Source organism: Oncorhynchus mykiss, chromosome 21, assembly GCF_013265735.2.
Source record: "Oncorhynchus mykiss isolate Arlee chromosome 21, USDA_OmykA_1.1, whole genome shotgun sequence".
In the NCBI taxonomy this organism is placed as follows: Eukaryota; Metazoa; Chordata; class Actinopteri; order Salmoniformes; family Salmonidae; genus Oncorhynchus; species Oncorhynchus mykiss.
In genome coordinates this window covers 24,575,808-24,603,481 of record NC_048585.1, presented here as the reverse complement: position 1 = coordinate 24,603,481, position 27,674 = coordinate 24,575,808, and the positions used below count along the sequence as shown (strand labels likewise).

Below are 27,674 nucleotides of genomic sequence, written 5' to 3'. Positions count from 1 at the left end.
TGGTAAATTGATGAAACAATCCAAATACAAAATGTATAGTTGCATCCCAACTGGTTACAAACAAATCAAAAGACCGGAGTCATTTATTTATGAAAACCTGAACAAAATACAATCTTTATTCGTTATGTACATTACATACAATGCAATTCTACAATAGGCTCTCTACACATTCTCGTTATCCACAGAGTAGTGCTCATTCACGCACTCTAGAGTACTCCACATACTCCTGAGTCCCAGTTGGGGAGAAGAGGGGGCAGATGAAGAAAACAACATTCCATCATTTTCTGAAAATTATAATTTCCTTCCCCTCCCAAAAATAAGAAAAATAATTACTTGGCATTGTGTTATATATATATATATATTTTTTTTATATTTTCTTCCAGGGGTGCCTCTTTATTTCATGTTTTCTTAAGCTTATTTTTTTCTGACAGAAACTAATGCAAACATCGCCAAAGTCTTCTGTGATAATGACCATAAACGAGTCCTTCCTAAATAACGGGTTTTACTACAAAGCTATGATGGTAAGTATGACACTCCTTTCTCTCTGGATCTCAGGTCAGAGAGCTAATATTTATTTAGGTTAATATGATGGCAGCAGAAGACATACAATAGCAAACAGACACAAACAAGCACACAAACTAGTTAAGCTCACACACTGTAAGCAGACCGTGCACCGTGCACACAAGCAGCAAACGCACACAGTACTGATGGATTCAAATTAAGCTAATACTGATTACTGAGGACATGAGTGCAAACGAACAGAGAAATCGGATCTGATCACTCATCTTCTAACAATAAGAGCAGATGTCTTCATGTGTATGCCTGTATGAAGAAACCAGATGTAATGAATCTATTGGGACGTAGTGTACAATCTGCCAATTTGATTAGGATTTTGATCAAGGAATTATAAGGATCTAACAAGAAAAAATATCTCTAAAGTTTGACTACCACCCTTGACAGGAGTCAAGCACTAAGTGTTTGTCTCCCTGAATGTGAATAGTCCCTCCATCTCTGGTTATCTGATAGTGGAGTTGATTGATCTCAAAACAAAGGGGATGGATATTTCACATAGGCCTTTTTCACATAGGACTCCATAGGCCTTTGCCTAGAGTGTACTCTGCATACTGTACAGCTGTCTCAGGAAAATGCTAAATATATAGACAATACATACACAATGTAATGGAAGGCTGCTACTATTCTTGAGAAGGAGGGGAAAGGGGATCACTTCAATCATCTCTCCTACTGAGATTAATGGAAGAACAATATGAGGCAAATGTTTGTGTTATGTTACACAGGTGGACTAGACAAAATACCCTGGCGATCCGAGACAAACACACACAAGCTATATCAAAGGGCATCCTCAGTTCCAGCATAATGATTATGAACCAATCAAAAACATTTATTGTACATCAAAACTTTGGCTGGAGCCACAAGACAGATACCATTTGCTAACTTGGTGTTTAGAGATCACTTGTGAATGCTCCTATCGCCTTATTCTGAGTAAGAATGAAATCTAGTGTTCTGTATTTCCTTAGGTTAGAATTGAAGAATGTCTAGTCATCACTGTTTGCATAAGAAACAGAGAGAACAGAGTAATCAGGCCATAGCTGCAGGGGGAGACTGGGCGCTCTCTCAATGAAAGCAATCATTCATTCTTCCTTTACCCATAAAATAAACTCCCATCGTCAAAGGAAGATACATCCCAGTCAATGAGATTATGCGAGTATAGATGTGTGTTTGTACATACAAAAATCTCCCTCTGATACAGCAGGAACATCATTTTGCAGTTCTTACAAGATGGGGAGTTTTGAGTTTAAAAATAATAACATTCATACTTGGAAACTACATTTCCCAACATGCCTCAGTGACAGATCCATGATTACATCACACTAAAGCTACAGTAGCCATTACCAGAATCACAAGCTTGACAACTTGACAATGTTTTCCCCCAAACCCATGATTGATTTTTTTTTTTTACATCGATAGGATTTAAATTGACATATATATTGTCTCTTAGGATCATTATTCTATTGTTTCTATATAACAAAATTAACATTTTGACACGTAGTGTGTAACAGCATGGCCGTCATAATTATAAATATGGGGTATATAATATGGCACCAATAATACAGGCAGAGCAAGCAAAAATCATGAACTTGGTTGAAGGTATATTCAGCGTACAATGTGCTGACAGGGTGTCATTAAGTAACACAACTACTTTCACAAGCAGGTTTGTGTGAGTGAGTGTCAGAGAGAGACGGATGCAAGGCAGAGTGGAAAATAAGAGGAAGAGAGACTCCTCCTTGATCTAACAGGCTACTAATGCCAAACAAACTCAAACGCAGCACGTAAAAGCATCATGTAAACCTCACAAATCAAATGAGTTGACACAGAAGATATGTTTGGCAGAGTTCTGGGTTATTTTAAACTGATAAATCAGTTTATTCAACAAAGACCATTAGGCCCGGGGGAGTTTGTGTTTTTTTTTATTTTTCCCACACAGTGACATTCAGTATCAACCCCTTTAAATCGCAAGTGGTCTGACCCTCATTTTCCCTTTTAGTTCAGTTCCGCTGTGGAAGAACCAACGTCCTAAAGAGGGGGTCAACAAGTGCAGTCCGCAAGCAGAGCACCCCTGAATTTGGATGGGTCAAGTGTAGAAAAATATGAAGTTTGGCTATGGGCCAGCCAATCAGTCTTATTGGCATATGGTGGTGGTGCGTAGGGTTCTGGGGCGGGGCTAGAGTGTGATGAGGTCAACGAGGTTACCCTTGGGCGGGGTCATGCTGTCCGGGAAGAAGTTGACGAGCGTGTCAAAGAGCTGCGTGCGCTGGGCATACGTCTGGTCCACGTCTGAGAAACCTGAGAGAAGGAGGGGGAGATGAGCGTGGGAGGGAGTGTGACAGAAGGGAAGAACAGAGAGGGGAAGAGGGATGGAAAGGAATAAAGAGAGCGGGAAAGAAGGACAAGAGAGAAGGTGAAGGGGGAGAGAGTGGGAGGAAGAAAAGACTCACTTCAATTGCTCCACAGGAAGTCATATGAGCTCATAAAAGGTCACATACGCGCTCAAAAAGTTCATGTGGGAGGATCAAAATGAAAGTACGTCAGAAAGAATGGCTGAAGGGGGAAAAAGGAGGAGAGAATAATCCTTCCGTTCATTGGTTTTCATCTACTGTGTGTCCAGTGAAGTATGCAGATAACACAGCAGGCTCTTACCCAGAGGGATGAAGTCAGAGCTGGACTTGAAGAGAGCCGAGGGCAGGAGCTGGAACTGAACAGTCACATCGGAACACAACCTCTCAGTCACTGAACACTAACGCAACACCGCCAACAAATACACTGCCATTTCACTCCTGAGTAACTATGGTAATAATATCAAAACAATGAACATCAACAGACAGGCTTTGAATGTTACATTCTCAAATCATTTAATCCGTTTACTTGATCTAAAAGCAGTTGAATAAATAACACTGCACAATGTGCAGGTACCCCTCTCCCCATCAGTCAACCCTCCCTCCCGTCCCTCACCTCTTTGGTCTCGTCAGGGTTGGTGTGGTCCACGGTCAGAGAGAGGTCGTTCTGCAGGTACTTCAGAGCATTCAGAGGCTCCGACTGGGCCTTCTCCTCAAACCTAAAAAAAACAAAAACACACACACAAACAAACATATCTTCAGGAATACCTACAGAGAGCTAGAGAAAATCGTTTAGCCTAACCTACAGAAACTCTGTACCACACAAGGTGAAAAGATCACTGCAAAAACTGCAAAAACTGCAAAATGAGCGAGGAGAAAACCCTTCCCTACAATGGCAAGACATGGCCACTAGGTGGAATCAGTGTCAAAGCAGAACCCAAAACTAGAATTGTGTCATAACTCCTATACATTTGTATCCACCGTTTTGCTATATGGTACAGAGAGGTTACGGTTCAGTTCCAGGTGTATAGTCCATTCTCTGGTTGTGTACCTGTACTTCCTGATTAGGTATCTGCAGTGTCGGAGCAGGTACTCCTTGGAGGGGCGACACAGCTTGAGGGACCAGAAGTCATCCAGACGCATCTTAGGAGAGCACGACTTCCCTGGGTTTCCTCCAAACAGGTAGTGTACCTGGACACAAAGAGGACATATTCGATATTATCCATCAATACCCTCAAAACTGCAGCTGGTCTCAGATCATAATGATATCCTGAAACAGTACTTAATTAAGACTTTTGTGCCCTTATGCTTATAGCATTTTGTAGAAGTGTGTGTGTGTGTGTGTGTGTGTCCATGTTCTTCACTGACATGCTGCTTGTTATATTGATGTACAGTGGGGCAAAAAAGTATTTAGTCAGCCACCAATTGTGCAAGTTCTCCCACTTAAAAAGATGAGGCCTGTAATTTTCATCATATGTACACTTCAACTATGACAGACAAAATGAGGGAAAAAAAAAATCAAGAAAATCACATTGTAGGATTTTTAATGAATTTATTTGCAAATTATGGTGGAAAATAAGTATTTGGTCACCTACAAACAAGCAAGATTTCTGGCTCTCAGACCTGTAACTTATTCTTTAAGAGGCTCCTCTGTCCTCCACTCATTACCTGTATTAATGGCACCTGTTTGAACTTGTTATCAGTACACCTGTCCACAACCTCAAACAGTCACACTCCAAACTCCACTATGGCCAAGACCAAAGAGCTGTCAAAGGACACCAGAAACAAAATTGTAGACCTGCACCAGGCTGGGAAGACTGAATCTGCAATAGGTAAGCAGCTTGGTTTGAAGAAATCAACTGTGGGAGCAATTATTAGGAAATGGAAGACATACAAGACCACTGATAATCTCCCTCGATCTGGGGCTCCACGCAAGATCTCACCCCGTGGGGTCAAAATGATCACAAGAACGGTGAGCAAAAATCCCAGAACCACACGGGGGGACCTAGTGAATGCAGAGAGCTGGGACCAAAGTAACAAAGCCTACCATCAGCAAGGGCATTGAAGATGAAACGTGGCTGGGTCTTTCAGCATGACAATGATCACAAACACACCGCCCGGGCAACGAAGGAGTGGCTTCGTAAGAAGCATTTCAAGGTCCTGGAGTGGCCTAGCCCTCTCATCTTTTTAAGTGGGAGAACTTGCACAATTGGTGGCTGACTAAATACTTTTTTGGCCCACTGTATCTTGGTCTGGTTGATGTCATGTGTCTGAAACTGATGTGTTGATGCTGCTGTCTTCGTACAGGTCTCTCTTGAAAAATAAATGTTCTCAACCAGACTAATCTGGTTAAATAAAGGTCCCAAAAATGTTTAAGCATGTGTGTGCGCGCGCGTGTGTGACCTTGTGCATTTCATCGTAGACCAGCTGGTGTGCGAAGCGTGGACAGGGCTCCTCCTCCTGCAGAGCCTTACTGGGGTTCTCCTTCACCGCCTGGTCATTCTTATACACACACGACCTGCAGCGCGCAGGGGCGCGCACACACACACACACACACACACACACACACACACAGTACAACAAGTTAGTACGCACATAGCCTTAACCCTGAAGAGGAACACCCATTGTGTTTCTGTACCTTAAAAAGGAAACACGCCCACACACCCCGAAGCAAATATTGGAACACACTACTAGACAGCCTCCTACGGAGAAACACACACACAGCTTGAGCCGTTACACTGACTTAATTTACTGGACACTCAGTAAAAAGAAGGACTGGAGAAAGCAGTGTACCGGAACCAGCAGCAGGCAGCACTGACAGCCTGTTCTCTCACAAGCACTGTTTCAACTGACCAAATTAGCTAGGCCAGAACAAAGACTTTCTCCATGAAGGTGCAGCGGTACAACACACACACCCTCTGAAAGAACATTTAGTTCTCTTTTGAAGGGCAGAGAGATTATGAAACTCACTTTCAGGTCAGGAAAGCCTTTGAAATAGGATGTTACTGCTTGACGATTGTATCAAAGTGTCTTACTGTGTGCGTTTGCTGGTGTGTGGGCGTGTTCAACTACACTTGTGGGGACCAGAAGTCTCCACAAGAACAGTAAACAAACATTTTGTTTGTCCCCACAAGATCAAATGCTATTTCTAGGGGGTTTTGGGTTAAGGTTAGAATTAGGTTTAGGAGCTAGGGTTAGTTTTAGGGTTAGGAGCTAGGGTTAGGGAAAATATGTGAATGGGACTGCAATGTGTGTGTCCAAATGGTTAGTTATACAAGACTGTGTGTGTGTTTCGTACCAGTTGTTGCGTGCGATGTCGTAGATCCAGAATGAGTTACGGACGTTCTCTTCTCGTTTGTCCTTGTCCTTGCTGAGGCCAGACAGGACGTGGATCTCATTCAGCTCTGGGTCTATGGTGGCCCTTTGGGTAAAGCCCGTCATCGGCACTGTGGGACGAACACACATCAGAGAGAGGTTTAAAACATAGATTGATGCTTCTGAGAACACCGAGAGATAATAGCAGGCTACATTGAGATAACACAGAGAGAGAATGGCAGGGATTCAGCATTTTTCCTGGTCACAGAATTCTGGGCTCTATGGTTATTTAACGCTATCGCACATTTTTTCCATCAGAGGCCAAGTTTAAAAGACTAGAGAGAAATGGGATAGACCACAAAAGCAAAAGGCTGCTCACATAGCAACGAAATTCTCTGGAAACAAACAGGACACAATGCAAATGTATGTTTGTTTTTCTACGGATTTGCATTACTGACAGAACAGGATGTGTTTGCGGTCACAGTGTAAACAGTATGCAACTATCCATATGCATGTTGTTTTACCCCGATTTACGTACATTGCTTGTCTGAAGCAATCCCCTGATTGCACATGATGCGTTTGTGGTCATGACACGTCACAGTGTATACAGTATGCTCCTATTCATACGTATAGCGCACATATATGCCAAGTACTTCCGCTTTGTGGTCATCGGCTGCTTATTCGTCACGCGTTTCAGTACTTGTAAGTAAGAAGCAGGTATAAGCTTTCGCAATGACTTCATAGTGTATCAAACCTATGTGGGTCGTTACCATGGCAATGATAGTAAGAACAGTGTCAAAACAAAGAAGAGGTGTTGTGCTGGGAGGACATTTTTTAAATCACTTAGTACTACCAACTTGAACGAATACATTTTTATGGAACCCACCATATGCTTCCAAGGAAAATTAGGACCATTTCTCAAACAAGCTCCATAGACAGTTTGCCAAACAGCACACAACATGAATTATGCGACAACGTCCTGTTCCAAGACATTAAGCTAGGCATTAACTTCTGGATAAATAAAACGGGCCCCTAGGTCAACCAGCCTGTGTAACTTGAGTAGAGAGTACAGACTGTTTTAGAGAATCAACAAAACAAAGAAGTTTATTTGAAGAACAAGAAAAAACCCACCAGAAGGACAGAGCCACTAGAGACTGTGCTCTGCCCTTCAGACATAGGGTGCTATTTGGGATGAAAGCTAACACATATAGTGCACTACTTTTGACCAGGGCCCATGTGAGTCCCAAATGGCACCCTAACACATATGCAGTGCACTACTTTTGACCAAAAGCTATGGGCCCTGTTCAATAGTACACAATATAGGGAATAGGGTGTCATTTGGGATAGATATAGAGCTTATTAGAGCACAGTTCTAAAATGGAAATGAACAGGAAGATGTTTCTGTGGTACCGGAGCAGAACACAGAGCAGTTGTGGCAGCGATAAACATTCGAGAATTATTACAAGAGCACTGTTTGGGCTTGCTACTTCCTTCCTGCCAAAATACATTCTGTTCTTTCTCGCTCCATCTCTCCTGTTCTTTTGCTCTCGCTTGCTCATTCTGCATCTTTCGGCTTCTCCCTTGTCTCTTACTCGCTCTCCCTTTCGGCCTCTTCGCTCCCTCTCTTTCTACTTCTGCCTCCCTCCACCTTCCCTCCCCATCTCTCGTTCTTGCAGGATGACACAGATGCGAGAGGCACACAGACAGAGGTCCTATTAATACTCTGCCATCATCACGCCAGTCCAGTCCAGCTCTGCCCATCCAGAGATCTTAGACAATCTGTTTCAGGACAACAAGCATCTCTTTCTCTCTCTGCTGCCCTGTGCCTTTTAATGAGCTGCACTGAAAAGTCTGTCACATGTCACTTTAATAGAGGAACCATGAGATGGTATCTCCTACAGCCATCTACTGCATCTGAAACCACAGATTCTATTAGATTCTTTAGTCTAAGGGTAGATGAAGATATATGTGATGGGGAGTTCCGTAAAGGTAGTATCACTGAGTCACAAGCTTGAGGGGAAAAAGACAGATTAGGCTACACACAAAGCATCAGCTGATAGCGACTAAACAGAGTGCAACGTTGCGATTTGCTCAGGTTAGCATACAGACTGTGTGTGTGTGTGTAGGGTTGCAAAGGGAGGGTACATTACTGGAAACGTTCTAAGTTTACCAGCAAACTACCAGAATTTTGTTATCTTTCAAGGATGTAATTTATCACAAGACATGTACAGGCCCTTTTGGGTACTTCAGATTATCACAGGTGTCTAATCATCTCTGGCCCTCTGTGCAGCCTTTTATCACATGTAAAATATATGAAATAATGAACAAGATGATGATTTTTTTTTTTTACCCCTTTTTCTCCCCAATTTCGTGGTATCCAATTGTTGTAGTAGCTACTATCTTGTCTCATCGCTACAACTCCCGTACGGGCTCGGGAGAGACGAAGGTTGGAAGTCAAGCGTCCTCCGATACACAACCCAACCAGCCGCACTGCTTCTTAACACAGCGCGCATCCAACCCAACCCGGAAGCCAGCCGCACCAATGTGTCGGAGGCTACACCGTGCACCTGGCAACCTTGGTTAGCGCGCACTGCGCCCGGCCCGCCACAGGAGTCGCTGGTGCGCGATGAGACAAGGACATCCCTATCGACCAAGCCCTCCCTAACCCGGACGACGCTAGGCCAATTGTGCGTCGCCCCACGGACCTCCCGGTCGCGGCCGGTTACGACAGATCCTGGGCGCGAACCCAGAGTCTCTGATGGCACAGCTGGCGCTGCAGTACAGCGCCCTTAACCACTGCGCCACCCGCCACAACGTCTTGACTAAACTCAGCAAAAAAAGAAACGTCCCTTTTTCAGGACCCTGTCTTTCAAAGATTCTTTGTAAAAATCCAAATAACTTCACAGATCTTCATTGTAAAGGGTTTAAACACTGTTTCCCATGCTTGTTCAATGAACCATAAACAATTAATGAACATGCACCTGTGGAATGGTCGTTAAGACACTAACAGTTTACAGATGGTAGGCAATTAAGGTCAATTGGTGGAAGAGTGGGGTAAGACTCACAGCAAGAACTGGCAAATCTGGTGCAGTCCATGAGGAGGAGATGCACTGCAGTACTTAATGCAGCTGGTGGCCACACCAGATACTGACTGTTACTTTTGATTTTGACCCCCCCTTTGTTCAGGGACACATTATTCCATTTCTGTTAGTCACATGTCTGTGGAACTTGTTCAGTTTATGTCTCAGTTGTTGAATCTTGTTATGTACATACAAATATTTACACAAGTTTGCTGAAAATAAACGTTTCCTTTTTTGCTGAGCTGATATGATAACTTTGGTAATTTATGTTTGAATATATATTTATTAGACAGACAGACAGTATCAGTCTAAAGTTTGGACAAACCTACTCAAAGGTTTTTCTTTATTTAAAAAATAAAATACTATTTTCTACATTGTAGAATAATAATGAAGACATCAAAACTATGAAATATCACATATGGGAATCATGTAGTAACCAAAAAAGTAAAAGATCCATCCTGAAAAAGGGACGTTTTTGCTGAGTTTATGTTATCTTTTCTGTTAATGATCAAAATTACTAAAGGTTCCAGTAACTTTGGTGAAATACCAGTAGCTTTGCAACCCTGTGTGTGTGTAATAGAAAAAGTAGAGGATGAAAGAGTGTGGTTCTGTGAGAGAGTGAGAATAAAACCTAAAGAGAAAGTGAATTGTGAGAGATTGAAACAGTGTGTGTGTGTGGTGTGAGAGCGCAATCTAATTAAATGTTCCTGTGGTTTTGCTAAATACCACAATAATACGGGGGTGGGAATTTCTAAGAACCCCACTTGCACATGACAAAAATGCTATTCTCAGAAGCTGATGACATCAACTGCTCACTTTCTAATCACAGCAAGCAATTATGAATTCCAACTTTGTAAAGAAACGCACTACGGCCACGCTACTGGAATCTCTGTTGCCCTGCAGAATGGTCGGAACCCAGGGAAAGCAGTAAAGGGGACTTCCACATGAAAACCTAAATAAGTTTAGCCTTGCAACACCCTTGGCATTAGACCTGCCAATCTGACCAGATCCATTTGGAACAAAATGTTGGCACTAAACAATTAAGGTGCTGGTTGTACTATACTAAGCGGACAGTCTTACCCATGCCGGAGTCTTTCTTGGTTCCGTCTGAGATGATCTCCACATGGTCCCCGTCCACGTCGTAGCTGAAGAAGTCATTCAGGTACGTCTTTGACCTCTGACCTCCGAACACATACAGACAACGATTCCTCTGGAGAAAGGAAGGGGGGGATGAGAGAGAGAGAAGAGCAAAATCTAGTTCATGGTTCATGCCAACACTGAATGGTTTACATTCTTCTGTGAAACAAGATAATAGTCTGAACAATTTTCCTTGGCTTCATAAACGTCCTGAGAGTAAAATTGGTGCATATTTGTTCTGTTATGTCTTTTGCTTTCTCTAAAAACACAAAACAGAAAGCGGTGAATTCTGAATGCTTCAGTCATGATTGTGTGGGTATTGATTTGTTTCGGTCAATAAATCATTCTGGTGTTTGTGCTGAATTCTATAAAGAATGTCACTGCAATGTTGCCACATTGTGTGTTGATATGTGTGAGTGTATGAGCACAGTTCAGTAACATCCAGGCAACATTAACCTAACATCAACACCAGTTATGGTACTACTCCCATAACTCACAGTGTGGAAGAGCATGCAGTGTCCGATGCGTGACTGGACATCCTCAGGCCCAGCGTTGCAGGAGTCTTCTCTGAGCAGGCTCCATGTTCCGGCCTGGCAGTGGAAGGCATACAGCCCACTGAACTGGGGCTCGGACGTCCTGCTGTCCTCCACACTGCCGTTACACATCAGAATCCTTCCGCCAAACGTATAGATCATGTGCTTCTCCGAGTCCATACACATCTATAAGGAGAGGGAGGAAGGATGAGAGAAAGGGAGAGAAAGATTGGGTACGAAGAGAGAGTCATGAGATTCAACATTTGGATTTCAGTGTTGGGCTTAGAGCAGTGGAAACAATATGCAAAAATCCTTGGCATTTACAGATCAATTTTTAGCTTAAAAAGTGGGACAGGAGGAAAATATGTCAAGACTATAGCACTTCATCATCAGTGCTCTGGTCTCACCTCCAGATGGCTGAGTGGACCAATTATTTAACCAACAAAAACTCTGTAACCTATTTTTAATGAGGCCCAAAGTGTTTAAATTCACTCCTAGCCAGTTTGGTCCAGTTTGGACGTGTGTGTGATACAGCTGTGTGAGGGGCTAGATAATGGGGTAACCTGGTGGTCAAAGACGAGCTTGGGCCCGCCGTCGGCTGACGTGTCCTCGCTGAGCAGTGTCCAGGTGTTGGCATCGACGTCGTAGCGGTAGAAGTCACTCTTCAGAGACTTGCTGTTCCTGACGCTGGAGTCTAGGTAGCGGCCGAGTGTGTAGATCTGCCGCCGCTGGCTGTCGATGCACATCTTGTGACAGGACCGCGCACTGGGACCACTCTGGGAGAGGACAGGGGGGGGGGGGGGGGGGGGGGGGGTAAGCCATCACACCAACTATCTATAAAATGGGAGAATGAGATGACTCGGCCCCCTGCTCCCATGTGGTGACAGCGTTGCTACCATTTACTGAACTTGGTTGATATCCAGGTCCTAATCAGAAACATTACGCCTTTGTTATATTTTCCTATAGTGAAACGTTCAACTATTATCTTCATTATAATCATCCGTTAGATAGACATTACCTTCACCATCATGATCATTTCTATAAACAATTTAGTGTTCTGCACATTAAGCAGCTGTAACAATCAGTATGGACCATTTAACAGTGTTGTTCTGTGTCACCATAACTCCTCTTTTCCACCATCCTTCTGTCTTTCATACATCTTGCTCTCTCACCTCCTTCTCTGTGTCTCTGGAGATGCAGACCCACTGGTTCTCTTGAACACTGTAGGCCCAGAAGTCAGCCAGGTCCTGTGTGCCGTCCCAGCCCCCAAAAAGATACACCGTCTCTGTAGGAAACAGGGAGCCAACGCTGGTCAACACCTGGGATGCATTCAACATGACTGAACTACTCTGGTGCCTATACTGAAACACCAAGAAGACTACCGCAAAGCAAAATGGTCCTGAAACTATCCCCTCACACTCAAACCTGTATACTGGTTGAAAATGGCAGATTTGGTCACTGATAAGCACTATTGTAATGCAGTGGCTATACAGTAACATGCTGTACAAGACGTCAGAACTCAGGGTCTCCACTACAGAGCTGCATGGGATTCAACAGACAGGCGTTGTAAACAGCAGTTATAAGCGCAACAAGAAGATACACCCGCCCCTCCCGCTAATTGGGCAAGTTTTGCACATGTTTAAACAGAGAGGGGAATATTGTAGATCAAGAGGATTTGATTTGTTTTGAAAGATGAGACGTTGTCTATAAATACTGCTTTGATGTCATACAAGCAAACCACGCACCCACAAGTCCAAATGTGCGCTTTGCTTTTCCATATGACGAAACTCAAGTCCTTTACATTATCAACGTTTATGATCGCTATATTTGATGTACAGTTACAAGGATGACATGGCATCATACCCTGGGTCATTTTTATCAGCCCGTTTGTCACATTGTGAAGAAAATTTACCAGCAGAACACGCACCTGAATGTACTCAATAATCCATTCTATGCACACCAAAATGACTATCCTTATCTCTGAAAAGTGCCGTATGAAAGCCTAACACGAAGATAGTGTTTTATAACTTAGCTAGTCATGTTGGCAAGAGAATAAGCTTTCAAAATTGTGCCAATCTGACAGAATGCAATTTATAAAATGGACCAATTCTGGATTGCGAAAAGAATAACTGTGTGATGGGGGATGGAGGGCCGTGCTTGCTTCAATTCTTCAACGGCACAGCTAGGAGAGCTAAAAAACACACCTAATAGCTGAAAACCCTTTCCTTGAGCCATAAAAGTGAATTGAAATTATTTAGTAACTGTGCACACTTCGGAGAGCTGTGTGGCCACTTCCATACACCAGTTAGACGTCTTAATCTAACGCTTGACTGCTGTGTCCTCACCTTTGGTCCGATAATTTCCCCATATTTTGAAAAGTGGTCCCTTTCAATTGCTACCATGAGGAGTAGAAAAAGGCTATTCAAGAAACACTTTGACTACATACTGCCATACTGAGTGCAATCATGAGAATTTTGGGAGGAAATCATCATTTCAACTGTAGTAAACAGAGAGTTACATTCCATTCCAGAAGTCCTGAAGAACCCCTGAATTGAGTAGCTTGAGTGCATAATTAACACAGCGGTGCACAGGTTCAATGGGCCGTAACCATGGCAAATCAGCAGAGCAGCACACAGGGGTAATGTTTGCATGGCGTGCAGACTGTGGAGGTTTTGCTAGGTTGGGGGGGTGGTTACTCTAGGTCATCTGGATTGGCCAAAAACACAGTACTCAGTGTCTGGGGGCCTGAGAGACAGACCAGTGAGGTGCAAGGCTTCTCACAGCCTGTATACACACGTGCACAATACAAGCCTTTGTCTTTACAAACCCCTACAGGCAAGTAAGCCACCAAAACATTACAGAGCACTAAAATAACCACTGTGTCTTCTACAAAACAGCTTTAAAAAGGCAATAATATGTCTTATACGCCCACAGCAGTAGAAATCCACTTTTTTCGAGTTGAAAGATGATTGCAAGAGCTTACCTACGACGTTGGACAACACAAAGTCAATAAGTCATTGTTTTAATCAAAGTAGAATATTTGGGCTTGAAGTGACAACCCCAAACTGCCCACTTCGTGCCAATGCTGTGTCCTTTCCTATGAAATGACGTGCACACGTTTCATTTCAGGGCTGGGTTTTACATCAAATGGTACCACCCACCAGCATGGCATTGTTTATTAATCAGAAACACCTGCAAAGTTTGCAAGTCGTAACTAAGCTGAGCAATATAGAGAATATTTGGCTACAGCAAAGATGGCGGATAGGCTGTTTACATTTTAAAACACTGTCAGTTCCGGGCTAGTTAATAGGTTGGGTCTCCCACAGACACCAATGCAACAGCAGCTGGGACTGGTCTACTTACTTCATTGACTTTTATTGAACCAGAAAGAAAGAAAAACAGTGAGTGGGGTGTCTCGCGTCCTCTTCCTTCTCTGGCTACAGCTTTTAACCATAGGCAGTCAAGTGTAGGCTGAGCCATGGCGCAAATTAAAATAGGGGGTACAAATGTATGTTTTTGCACCTCCACTTTTTTACCAAAATTCATTGGATAAATTGCGTGTGATATGATTGCATTTTGGAATCACGCTCCCTGCAAGATGAATGGTTTTGAACACACTCCACTGCTTTGAATGGTGCTGCTAGAAATCAAGTGTCCACAAACTTGTTTATCTAGCTTGTGCTGTTGTTACATCAAGTATCACCAGTGTCACCTCCACTAGCTGTGAGAACTATGGCAAGAGCCTACCAAAGGTTTCCCTGTGTCCATTACAATGTAGAACATTGTGTCTAGTCCACACCGTTCAATAGTTGGCAGGAACGCAACTTTGGTCTTAACCAGTTGGATAAACACTCCAAACAGCCTACACGACCGCTCGGAGGCATCCGCATGGTCCTAAAGCACACCGTTGCCTCGTTTTGTATCACATTCTAATGATAAAACTGGAGGGGACAAAAATGGGTGAGGGGGGGGGGGGGGCCATCCCCAGTGAAAGTTGCACCCCTGATAGTTAGGCTATCCATATTACCAGAGCGTCATCTTATTCTTTCCAGATTCCCAGCCACAATTTATGAACAATGACAAACCTTTGGAGATATAATAGATTGCAAAGACACTGCTTTACCCTATCCACCTGTGGCAAAGTTTTCCCTACATTCTTATGACAAATCCAACTCCAGAACCAACCATAGCCTAGCTGCCTAATCTTTTGAACGCAGTGTAGCAACAGATAACATTAGTTAGCCGGATAAGGTTAGCATGCTAGCTAGCTACACTGACAGCTGTTGGTGCCCTACTTGTTGTTATTTGTCCACTCCATGTGGAAACACCCACGGCATTCCCACCCCCAATTCTTGAATATGTATTATCAGCCTGCGTCATTCTGCAGAGGTGGAACCTAAACGTCAATTTCTGCTAAAGGACAAGAATGACATCGCCCTCTGGTGGGGGCCTTTAAGGCCAGTTGGTAAAACACATTTGGAAGAGGAAGAATTCCAGTTGAAGTAATCGGCGACATTATAGGGGGTGTTGTCTAGGTGTGGTTTTAGCCAGCATGCCTCACCTGTCTGAACATCGATGACCATCTGATGACCTCCCCTCATCCCTGGTCTGTTGTCATCCTCATTACCTGGAGAGAGCGATGGGAGCGGTAGAAAGGGGTTGAGGGAAAGGAGGGAATAAAATGTAGGAAAGGAATGGAGTGTTGAAGAAAAATGGAGGAGCAGAAAAGAAAGGGGGGGGCGGGGGAAAAAAATGGATTAATCGCTATAGACCGGTAGTGTACAGCATACCATAGCATTTTGTTAATGAACACATTTCCTACTTGAGTAGTTTGTCTCACTGTTCATGTCATCTGGGCTTGGCTCTTGGGCGGTTGTACCTTTGTTACTCTTGGGGATGATCTGACTCCATCTTGGCTTGTACTCTTGCTGGCTGATGTACTGGTTAAATAAACCGTCTACAGAGGAAAAGGTCAAACACGGGAAGATTGTCCAGATTATTTTAGCCAGGAGATAGAAGTGAATAGTTTTGTTACCTTTTCAACCTCAAAAAGAAAGTATGATGTCAGGATGACATTGCCATGCCCTGTGGTTTGAAATCAATCTGATAAAATGAAAAGGTAATGTATAGATACATGGGTCTATAGTGTAAATAATGAATCACTATGGTATCCACTGAATTCATGAGCTAAATATAAGCCGAGCTAGGTTTTAAGTTCTCAGTCATGGGATGGTAGAGGTCTGTAGTTAGTATGATGATTGAGGTCATGTAGTTATATTGAAGTTGATATGTACAGGGCAGTAGGTCCAGCCCCCATCGGTCTTTCTGAGGAGGTGTGGGTGTCAGGACCTTTGACGGCTTTGTCGATGAGCTCCTCACAGGCGTCAAAGTCTCCACGGAGTACCAGGCGGTCGTGGAGGTGTGTCAGCATTTGGTGTTCCAACGCGATGCGTGTCTTCTTCTGCAGCGACTCAAAGGCCTCTGTGTAGTTATGCTGCCGGAAGTGCTTCAGGCACAGGCGGATCGCTTCCTGTTCCCGGTACTAGAGGAATACAGGGGAGGGGCCAAGGGGGGAGGGAGGGAACACACTCACTGTAATATTGGCTCCATCTTTGTTCAATGTTTTTCATCACAAATGTTATACTTCATATTATAAACTGGGTGGTTCGAGCCTTGAATGCTGATTGGCTGAAAGCTGTGGTATATCAGACCGTATACCACGGGTATGACAAAAAAAAAAATGTTTTACTGTTCTAAATACGTTGGTAACCAGTTTATAACAGCATTAAGGCACCTCAGGGGTTTGTGGTATATGGCCAATATACCATGGCTAAGGGCTGTGTCCAGGCAATCCGAGTTGCATCGTACCTAAGAACAGCCTATAGCCATGGTATATTGGCCATATACTGCACCTCATCGGGCCTTATTGCTTAATTATAAACTGGGTGTTTCGAGTCCTGAATGCGGATTGGCTGGTATTTCAGACCGTATACCATAGGTATGACAAAATATTATTGTTAATGCTCAAATTATGTTGGTAACCAGTTTATAATATCAATAAGGCACCTCTGGAGTTTGTAGTGTATGGCCAATATACCATGGCTAAGGGCTGTATCCAGACACTCTGCAAATACCACACCCTCTCTGGCCTTATTACTTAAGTAACACACTCAGACTGATTCTCTCCCTTAACCAACTGTGTATGTGAGCGTCTCAGAGGCAGGCTCACCTTGCTGTACCAGTTAAGGCAGGGCTGCACTACATCAGGTTCCTCTATGCCATGCAGCTCAATGTACCAGATACTGAAGTTAAAACTGGGCCCCCAAGACATCAGCGGCACTGAGAAAGACAAAGAGAACGGTCTATAATTTAAGTTATCAACTATTTCGCCAGTTTGACTTATTTCCATCTCCAGCCATGTAGCATCCCTTCACTACAACCATTTTCAAGCTGGACTGAGTACAACGCGTAGGCCCAAGCCTTGGGCCCATTCCATTTCCAGACTCACCTATTTTAACAAATCTGCAGGGAAACATCTGTTCGTCGATCTTGTGTTTCAAGGTGAAGGTCTCCTTGTTGTAGTCATTCTTCAGGCCACTGCAGAGGAATAAATATGGTACAGACAGGAAGGTAGGTTATTTATACAGTAAATAATAACACTTCACTGTCCCTCTGCCCTCGCCCATTACCTGGACAGGAGTTCTGTCATGTTCTCTTCACTCATCCCACCAAACACTTTGAACTTCTTCAGGTTGCACACGTGAGTCTTCTCATACTTCCCAAATGTGATGCTTTGAACGATCGCTGGCCTTTCCATTTTCAACATTAAGTACTGGAGGGAAAATAGAGGGGAGAATCTGATCAGCGGTCTCTCACAATAACTTATAACGCAGTGTCCGATCTATATTATCAACACATGACACTGCAGTTTTCATTCTACTGCTCTCCGAACATGTTTCACAACACTGCAGATGGCACAGACCGCAGAGGAGAGCTGCTGTTCACAGGTCATTGGAGTGGTAACTAGCCTGGGCATATCTGCTACCGACAGGACAGGGCACTGACCTGAGCCCTCTGGGAGAGACAGAGGGGATAGAGCAGCACAGATGGAACATCGATTAAATCTGCTTTCCTGGAAACCAGGCAACCCACAATCCCTGGAGACCCATGTTTCTACAAATCCTGTAGGTTTAAATGGCTGTGTGAGTGAGCAATAACCATCCACTACCAGAGTGCATCTGCTAGGCTTACTAATGGGTCCTCTGATACGGTTCCATCTTCAACAGTTTTCATCAATAATAAGGCAGACATATTGCATCTCATTAGATTATCGCCTAGGGTACATTTAACACAGAGGGATTACTCCTAGGCTTGGGTATATCGATCTTTCTTCTCCAAAACAGTCCTGTCCCGTCACCTAAGAACATGGCACACTTGATAATGAAAAGACCCGTATCTCAATGATTTGTCGTTTCTTGTTGCCACAGAAACCATTATAAAATATTTAAATGAAAAGACTCAGTCTTCATTTACTGAATAAAGAAAATAAGCTTTGCGATGGGGTATAGCTTTATCATTTGTTCAGTAGAATTATTTTCATGGCTTTACCTCTCCACAACCTCTCTCTCTTTGAAAGGATAAAAGGGGTTGATGAGAGTTCAACATCTTTATTGTTTGAGAAGTATTTGACTTAAACAGATGCAGTGGAGTTTTGCCTCTGCCACACTTGAATGTCTATCTTAGGTGGTTAAGACGGACATGCTTAGTTTCCTCTTGCTGCAAAAGCAAACTTTCAATTTCCTCTGCCCGTAACCACAACACAGTCAAACACGCTACGCTGGGCAACATCCTATTCCCAAAAGTGCAAATGCAAAATGCATACTGAAGATGCGTGCGTTGTCAGCTAACACTTCAATGGGGCAGAAGTCCGTGGATTTTATGGCTGGATGGCCAGATAGCTACCAACAATGACAAGAAACTGCTATGTGGGGAATCGTAAGTGACTCGTTTCAACTAGTTTAATATTTTTTCTTGAACTATACCATGTCTTGTTTTGAGGTGTTTTGCCTGATTTCATGTCAATGCTAAAAAGGCTCAAATTCACTAGCTAGCTATCCAACAAGTGTAACAATGTATTTGAGAGGCAACATGTGCACATTGTGCAAATGTATTTATGTTTCCAATAAATGCTGGAGACTAAATATAGTTTACATGTCGTCAATCTAAGCCAACGCAGTCTGTTTTGCCCCATAGTTGAATGCTTTTGTTGCTAGACAACCAACCCGTCTATTAGGCGCTACTATTTTGCAGCCACCAGTGAATTGAGAATACGGATGTTGTATGCAACTGGGCACAGACCCGCTACTGAAGAGCCCCATCCCAAGACAGGTAATGCACAAGGCATGGAAGGTGCGTGAGTGACAGGTAGGCCTGAGTATGAGACAGGTGTCTATGTGGGTGGGGCACAGCAGACGTTACCTGTGGAGGGTAGTTGCTCTCAGATGACCACCTGGAGGACTGGTCATTGGGTTTGTCCACCAAGATGTTTCTACACACAGAAAGGGAAAGATGGGAGAAAGGACATGTTTCAGCCAACATGCAACCATTTGTTGTGAGCAAAGGGATAGGGTAATATCCATGTAAAAAGGACCCATGAGCACCACATGTGCAGGGAGTTCATAGCAGCATATCAAATTGGGAGTCAAAAAAAGCTAAGCGTGTATATTTTGGGGAAATTAAGGCATAGATACATTTTCAACCATTTTCCATCTTAAAAATACGTCACATGTATGTGCAACATGTCACTGCTCTCTCACTCGCTCTGCCGTGCGGGTATCTTGTGTATCTTGCTAGCTGTCTCATATGGCGAGGGGCTGAAGCTCATTGGTTGAACACGAATTGCTAGGGGGCAGATCCACTTGGGGGAAAATAGCACAGCACAGCTTCCAGAAAAACAGTTCCTTTCGAACTAGGAATTTCGTGGCTAATTGAAGTGAGACAGTGATTCTGCATGTATGAACTAAACATTGACACATCTAGCCCAAAGCAGGAGGTTTAAGTAGTTGCCAAAGTACCGGAGCATGTCTTTAAAAAGGTATTAGAAATACATCAAAACACAATAATATTATTGAAGTTAAGAACTTATATCAACACACATTTAGTTTAGGAGAAATTAAGCTTAAGAAACATTGCCTTGTGCCTTGTAATTCTGTTACCAAAAACCCACATATCTTTAAGATAGCTTCTAATTTCTCTTCTGGGCTTGACATTAAAAAACATTTTTTTTTTTTTACTTGTCTGAAAGCTCAAGACCCCAAATCCCCCCCCCCCCCAAAAAAAAAATGGGAACCACTTTGCAAAATAACATTCATTATCACTGGTATTGACAATGGAAGGATGCTGCTCTCTGATCCCATGTATTATACAGTAAACTGGCAACCTGTCATTCGGGGCAGAGCCTGCTTTGCTTTTTGCATGTTATTGTGTCACATATCAGTTTGCAAACAATGTAGAAAAAAAAGTTAATAAAATGGCATACTTAAAGCAGCTCCAAAATGCAGGTGTTCATCCTAGTTCAGTGCTTTCTGTGGTGGTGGGGCAAGCCAGCAGAAAATATGGAGTGTTGCACCGTGATTGGTTCAGTGTTCTGTCACTCATGGGGACACTACGTCACCGCCAAGTCTAAGAGTAGAGCTAGAAAATTCAAGCCCCCTGGGTGCTGCCATGGAGTTACATTTGAAGTGCCCATCCAAGAAGGCTCAAGGTCATTGGCCACAGATAAGATGTGGTTTGATGTTATTTTATCTACAGTAGCTTTGACTGGACTGATTATGTCAACATCATACTTTCAAAATCTTAGCTGGCCATCATCATCAAGATTCAAGTTGTCAATCTACTGGCAAATCTTTTTTAATCCTTGTCATATGAAGAGAAATAATGAAGAGAAATTAAAGGTAAAACGTATCGGTGCTCCTCGGCTATTGGACATAAACATTACACAACAAGTTGGAAATCGCAAATTCAACAATGAATGGTTTAGAAGGAATCAGTGGCTAACTGCTAGAGGTCGACCGATTATGATTTTTCAACGCCGATACCGATTATTGGAGGACCAAAAAAGTCGATATTGATTAATTGGGCCGTTTTTTAAATGTTATTTGTAATAATGACAATTACAACAATAATGAATGAACACTTATTTTAACTTAATATAATACATCACTAAAATCAATTTAGCCTCAAATAAATAATGAAACATGTTCAATTTGGTTTAAATAATGCAAAAACAAAGTGTTGGAGAAGAAAGTAAAAGTGCAATATATGCCATTGTAAGAAAGCTAACGTTTCAGTTCCTTGCTCAGAACATGAGAACATATGGTGGTTCCTTTTAACATGAGTCTTCAATATTCCCAGGTAAGAAGTTTTAGGTTGTAGTTATTATAGGAATTATAGGACTATTTCCCTCTATACCATTTGTATTTCATTAACCTTTGACTATTGGATGTTCTTATAGGCACTTTAGTATTGCCAGTGTAACAGTATAGCTTCTGTCCCTGTCCTCGCTCCTCCCTGGGCTCGAACCAAGAACACAACGACAACAGCCACCCTCGAAGCAGCGTTACCCATGCAGAGCAAGGGGAACAACCACTCCAAGGCTCAGAACGAGTGACGTTTGAAATACTATTAGAGCGCACCCCGCTAACCATTTCAATTCAGTTACACCAGCCTTATCTTGGGAGTTGATAGGATTGAAGTCATAAACAGTGCAATGCTTGACGCACAACGAAGAGCTGCTGGCAAAACACACGAAAGTGCTGTTTGAATGAATGCTTACGAGCCTGCTGCTGCCCAAAACAAAACAACTGCTAACCCAGAACTGCAAAATCTGACTTCAGTGAGTTCAAGACAACTGGAAACTCTGGAAAAACGAGCGACGTCTGGGAAGAAACGTTTTGAACTTTCATCCAACCCGGAATTGTGAAATTTGGAACTCGGGCCTCTTTCTAGAGCGACGACTTGAAGATTACTGACGTCATCATGATTCACAACCCCCCCCCCCCCAGCTCGCTCATTAATGTCTTAACAGAAATTACGGATTGCCTCTTATCCGCTTGTCGTGCAAACTATGGTATAAAGGGACATGTCAGTTGTCAGTAGAAAACACATTTGTTTAAGCAAGTCAGCCATATGAGCTGTTTTTTTTATAGGGCAGTAAATGAGGCTGAATGAACTGTTTCGCTGCCAGACAAGCCTACACTGATAGCCAGATGTAGCAGTGGTAAGGTGTTGGGACTGCTGTTGGGACTGCTTTATGTAGGTCCTAACAGTTTGTGGACACTGTTTGTCACCGTTAAAATGAATGTATTGTTTAGTGTTGCGTCTTTGTTGGCATGTATCCCTCGTTATTTTTTTTCCCCCCACCAAGATTTACATGCTAAAACCGCCACTGATATAGCATCTCTTGCCATTGTGGCCTTAACCAAGGCACTTGCATCTTGAGCTGGCCTGAATGGCCACATACTCTTATAATCTCCAACTGGCACAGACAGGTGAGGACTGACTGCCCCTCAGAGCCCGGATCCTCCCTAGGTTTCTTCCTAGGTTCTTGCCTTCTAGGGAGTTTTCCAAGCCATCTTCTTAGCTGGCTGTTTGGGGTTTTAGGCTGGGTTTCTATAAAAACACTTTGTGACATCTGCTGATGTAGAAAGGCCTTTTTAAATAAATTGTCTTTTATTTGATTGACTTACCCCTCAAAGTAAAATACTGCACCGATAGGCTCATGTATAAAACATGTGGTCTGTGGTTCACAGAAGTAACAAGTAAAGGTAGACCTAACAATTAGGTTAGTTGGTGTTTTTCCTGATATACATTTCAGTTTATGAATTATTAACGGATTAAAACTCGTAATACTGTTACTAAGTCAGAGTAGTCACAAACTACAGTTGGGTCACCTACTGTCCTCCCTTACGTTCAGCTCATTTGTTTTATTTTTCTGTCATCTGGTTGTCAAAGCAAGAGGGTGAAAACAGTCTGGACAACAAAAGGTTGAGTAACGTAGAGCACACTAGAGTAAGGTATAATGTACTGTACTATATGACACTACTGTACTAAACTCTACTGTACTGTAATTTGATGCCTAAACTTCTGAAACATAGACGTCCATGATTAGATCAGATTTGGTTCAGTCCGGACCAACCAAATTTGGTCGTGTTTGGGAGCGGAGCTCATTAGAATAATAGCCAGTGTGTCAAATAATACCTATATATGCAAAGGATGATATTGCATATTTCTACCTTTGTGTAGAACTATGCATTTCTATGTAGTACAGATCAGAGACCAATGATCAGGGTTCAGCGGTATCCAGATTTCCATACCATGCCTGTGCCATTCCGGGATAGACTGTATTACGGTAGTGCACACAAGTTATGATTTAATTTTTTCAAAAGTAAAACAAAGCCCCAAAGAAAGTACTTGTTAGCAATCTGGTAAGTACAAAGAAATTCTTATAGCGGATGCTAGGTAAATGCTAACAAATACTACAGAATTGTCATAGCGGATGCTAGGTAAATGCTAACAAATACTACAGAATTCTCATAGCGGATGCTAGGTAAATGCTAACAAATACTACAGAATTCTCATAGCGGATGCTAGGTAAATGCTAACGAGCGCATGCAAATATTTACTCCTTGGACAGACAACTCAGCTCAAAGTTATGCAAGTATCTTAAAACGCAGTTTGCAGCACGCACAAAACAAATATTAGGCAGCAGGGGATTCTCTGCTGCTGCTACCAAGAAGCTTGATCTTGCAAGCTTAGTTAACATGAGCTATTTAGCAACATTCACAAGTTATGTAGCAAAACCCAGCTGAAGAGAATTTATTTGGTATATCTTAAATAGTTCACTTAAAACTTATTTGGGATAAGGGGCAGCATTTTCACTTTTGGATGAATAGCGTGCCCAGAGTGAAATGCCTCCTACTCAGTCCCAGATACTAATAATAATAATATGCATATATTAGCATTGGATAGAAAACACTCTGAAGTTTCTAAAACTGTTTGAATGATGTCTGAGTATAACAGAACTCATATGGCAGACAAAAAAACAGAGAAAAAATCCAAACAGGAAGTGGGAAATCTGAGGTTTGTAGTTTTTGAACTCACCCCGATTGAATACACAGTGGGATGGATATTGGTTATGTTGCACTTCCTAAGGCTTCCACTAGATGTCAACTGCCTTTAGAACTTTGTTTCAGGCTTCTCATGTGATGAGGGACCGGATGGGAGCTCTTCGAGTCAGTGGTCTGCCTACAGCCTCGTTCTCAGTCACGCGCTTTCACTTGAGAGGTAGCTGTCGTTCCATTGCTTTTCAACAGACAATGGAATTCTCCGGTTGGAACATTATTGAACTTTTATGGTAAAAACATCCTAAAGATTGATTCTACACTTAGTTTGACAAGTTTCTTCAACCTGTAATATAACTTTTTTAACGTTTCGTCCGAATGGACCAGATCGCGCATTTGGATTTGTTTACCAAACGCCCTGACAAAAGAAGCTATTGGACATAAATGGACATCATCCAGAAGGCGAGGTCAGTACAGGTGCATCAAAGCTGGGACCGAGAGACTGAAAAACAGCTTATATCTCAAGGCCATCAGACTGTTAAACAGCCACCACTAACATTGAGTGGCTGCTGCCAACACACTGACTCAACTCCAGCCACTTTAATAATGGGAATTGATGGGAAATGATGTAAAATATATCACTAGCCACTTTAAACAATGCTATCTAATATAATGTTTACATACCCTACATTATTCATCTCATATGTATACGTATATACTGTACTCTATATCATCTACTGCATCCTTATGTAATACAGTATCACTAGTCACTTTAACTATGCCACTTTGTTTACATACTCATCTCATATGTATATACTGTACTCGATACCATCTACTGTATCTTGCCTATGCTGCTCTGTACCATCACTCATCCATATATCTTTATGTACATATTCTTTATCCCCTTACACTGTGTATAAGACAGTAGTTTTGGAATTGTTAGTTAGATTACTTGTTGGTTATTACTGCATTGTCGGAACTAGAAGCACAAGCATTTCGCTACACTCGCATTAACATCTGCTAACCATGTGTATGTGACAAATAAAATTTGATTTGATTTGACATAAATGATTGACATTATCGAACAAAACAAGCATTAATTGTGGAACTGCGATTCCTGGGAGCGCATTCTGATGAAGATCATCAAAGGTAAGTGAATGTTTTTAATGCTATTTATGAATAATGTTGACTACCCAACATGGCGGATATTTCTCTGGCTGGTTTGGCCCTGAGTGCCGTTCTCAGATTATGCTTTTTCTGTAAAGTTTTTTTGAAATCTGACACAGCAGTTGCATTAATGAACGTTTGAGTTTAAACGAGTACATTTAGCGTAGCGCATTTGCATTTCCATGTGCCTAGTTGAGACGTCTGCGTCTCAAGTAGGATCAACAGGTTAAGGAGAAGTGTATCTATATTTCCATGTCTAAAAATAGTATTTTCATCGACATTTATAATGAGTATTTCTGTGAATTCATGTGGCTCTCTGCAATATCACAGCATGTTTTGGAACAACTGAACGTAACACGCCAATGTAAAATAAGATTTTTGGATATAAATATGAACTTTACCGAACAAAACATACATGCATTGTGTAACATGAAGTCCTATGAGTGTCATCTGATGAAGATCATCAAAAGGTTAGTGATTAATTATATCTCTATTTGTGCTTTTTGTGACTCCTCTCTTTGGCTGGAAAAATGGCTGGGTTTTTCTGTGAGTTGGTGGTGACCTAACATAATCATTTGTGGAGCTTTCGCTGTAAAAGCATTTTTGAAATCAGACACTGTGGCTGGATTAATGAGAATTTTAGCTTTAAAATGGTGCCTAATACATGTATGTTTGAGAAATTAGATTTCTGTTGATTTGTATTTGGTGCCCTGCAATTTCATTGGCTGTTGGCGAGGGGTTCCGCTAGCGGAACCGGTTAATAGTTATAAGATATATAGCTGGAAAACATTAGTAGTGAATTTCATACAAGTTTAACTTGATGCAGGAGTGACTCACCATGCAAAGCTCCTACGTGACTGCCTCAAACCACTGTTCTGCGAAACTAGTACTGGTAAGCTTTATAATAAAAAATTATCTAACATGCGAAATTATGAATGCGATCTGCATTATCCATTGCTAGAGCTGGGCGGTATACTGGTATTGATGCACGGACCGGTTTGGGTTTTTACTTCACCTTCTATAACGGTATTTGAATGTTTTTGTTTGTTAAATGTGATACGCAGTGTGTAACGTCCATTTTTATAGTTTACTTCGCTACTTGAGTCATCTTTCACCACTGTCACTCTCCATCCACTTTCCACACAGACCAACATGTGCTGTCCCTCGACCACGAGACACTTGCATTCAGTCTGCGTGGTCCATGCAGCATATGCAACAATGTTGACGACAACGACGCAGTTGTCACTTTGCTTCTTAATATAAATCTACTATCATTTTGTAATTACACTATTAGCTTGTGTTTCTTACATCTGAAAACTAAATGGACTGTGACCTGAATGGCGTTCCTAATTTGTTCCGGCATTGGCCAGAGCAAATTAGGCCTACTGATGATGACCTCTCACATCCCTCATCATCATCAAACATGGAATAGTATTGTGACAGAGGCAGTGGTACTACTGTCTTCAAGGCTGCAATTACAAAGGCAGACCAAATCTGGTATTTTTTTTCACTAATGAGTCTTTTGACCAAACAGATTAGCTTTGAAAAATATTTATGGGTAAGGACAAAATACCCATTAGTGGAAAAAAATATTAGAATTGGGCTGCCTGTGTAAACGCAGCCCAAGACACATTTTCAGCCAGTTCCAAGCTAACTAGTGCTGAAAATTGCAATTGCACGAGTTAAAAGAGCGGGATAATAAGTTCCATAAATAGCTGACTGTACAGACATTTCCTATGGTGTAAGGTTACCCAAGCAATGCCATAGAGACATACTAACGTTAGCTAGTTCTCCCTTGGGCTTTGCACGAACAGGTACAGAACAGTCAGACTAAACATGCCTACAAAAAGTGTAGGTGAAAAAAGTAGCTATGATTAGTAAACTATTTAGCTAACTAGCTAATATAAAAAGTCATGAGTGGTTTTGGCTACTAACTTAGTGGTGGTCGCATGCTCGTCTAGTTTGCGAGCTCGCTAACTTAACTAGCTAGCTTTTTTTTGCCAACTCGTTAGTATAGCTGTTAGATAGTTAACAATATCGGCTTTACAGTGCACGACAAAACGTCACACAGTACACAAAAAAAATCTATTTAGCTGGCTATGCGTGCATTTTGTTTACTCAAGTAAATCTAACTAGCTAACGTTATCCCCGTTGCCTAACGGTGGAGTAGTTAGCTCGCAGTCAAGCTAGGCCGTGGAGAGACGATTCGATGCACTGTGGCAGTTAACGAGACCTGCAGCCACGAAAACAAATACATACATGTGGTCAACGTATGTGTGCATTACTCACTCTGGTAAATATGTGGAGGAATAAGAGCTCCATTTAAAAACACTGAAGGAGAGGACTCTGTTCTCTGGAACGACCGCCATCTTGTTGCAGAAAATGACAAGCAGCAAAGGCTCGAGTGAC

The 27,674-nt window shown here is 42.3% G+C and overlaps 1 protein-coding gene across 3 annotated transcripts; it reads right to left on the bottom strand.

Annotated features, from left to right (window-relative positions):
- Nucleotides 1-86: 86 nt before the first annotated feature.
- mkln1 (muskelin 1, intracellular mediator containing kelch motifs) lies at nucleotides 87-27,674 on the bottom strand. 3 transcript variants are annotated; one of them, XM_021577280.2, is made up of 18 exons: nucleotides 27,555-27,674; nucleotides 19,456-19,525; nucleotides 17,667-17,809; nucleotides 17,486-17,574; nucleotides 17,207-17,316; nucleotides 16,327-16,519; nucleotides 15,800-15,934; nucleotides 15,539-15,604; nucleotides 12,150-12,262; nucleotides 11,541-11,753; nucleotides 10,942-11,163; nucleotides 10,388-10,517; nucleotides 6,211-6,358; nucleotides 5,316-5,430; nucleotides 3,964-4,103; nucleotides 3,529-3,631; nucleotides 3,217-3,271; nucleotides 87-2,862 (listed from the first exon to the last, which is right to left on the bottom strand). In XM_021577280.2, exons 1-18 carry the CDS (start codon nucleotides 27,632-27,634, stop codon nucleotides 2,741-2,743), a joined length of 2,247 nt encoding a protein of 748 aa, XP_021432955.1. In that variant the 5' UTR covers nucleotides 27,635-27,674; the 3' UTR covers nucleotides 87-2,740. The 3 variants fall into 3 exon arrangements, with proteins under 3 accessions (XP_021432955.1, XP_021432956.1, XP_021432957.1); XM_021577281.2 differs by having other exon boundaries at nucleotides 15,818-15,934; XM_021577282.2 differs by having other exon boundaries at nucleotides 15,857-15,934.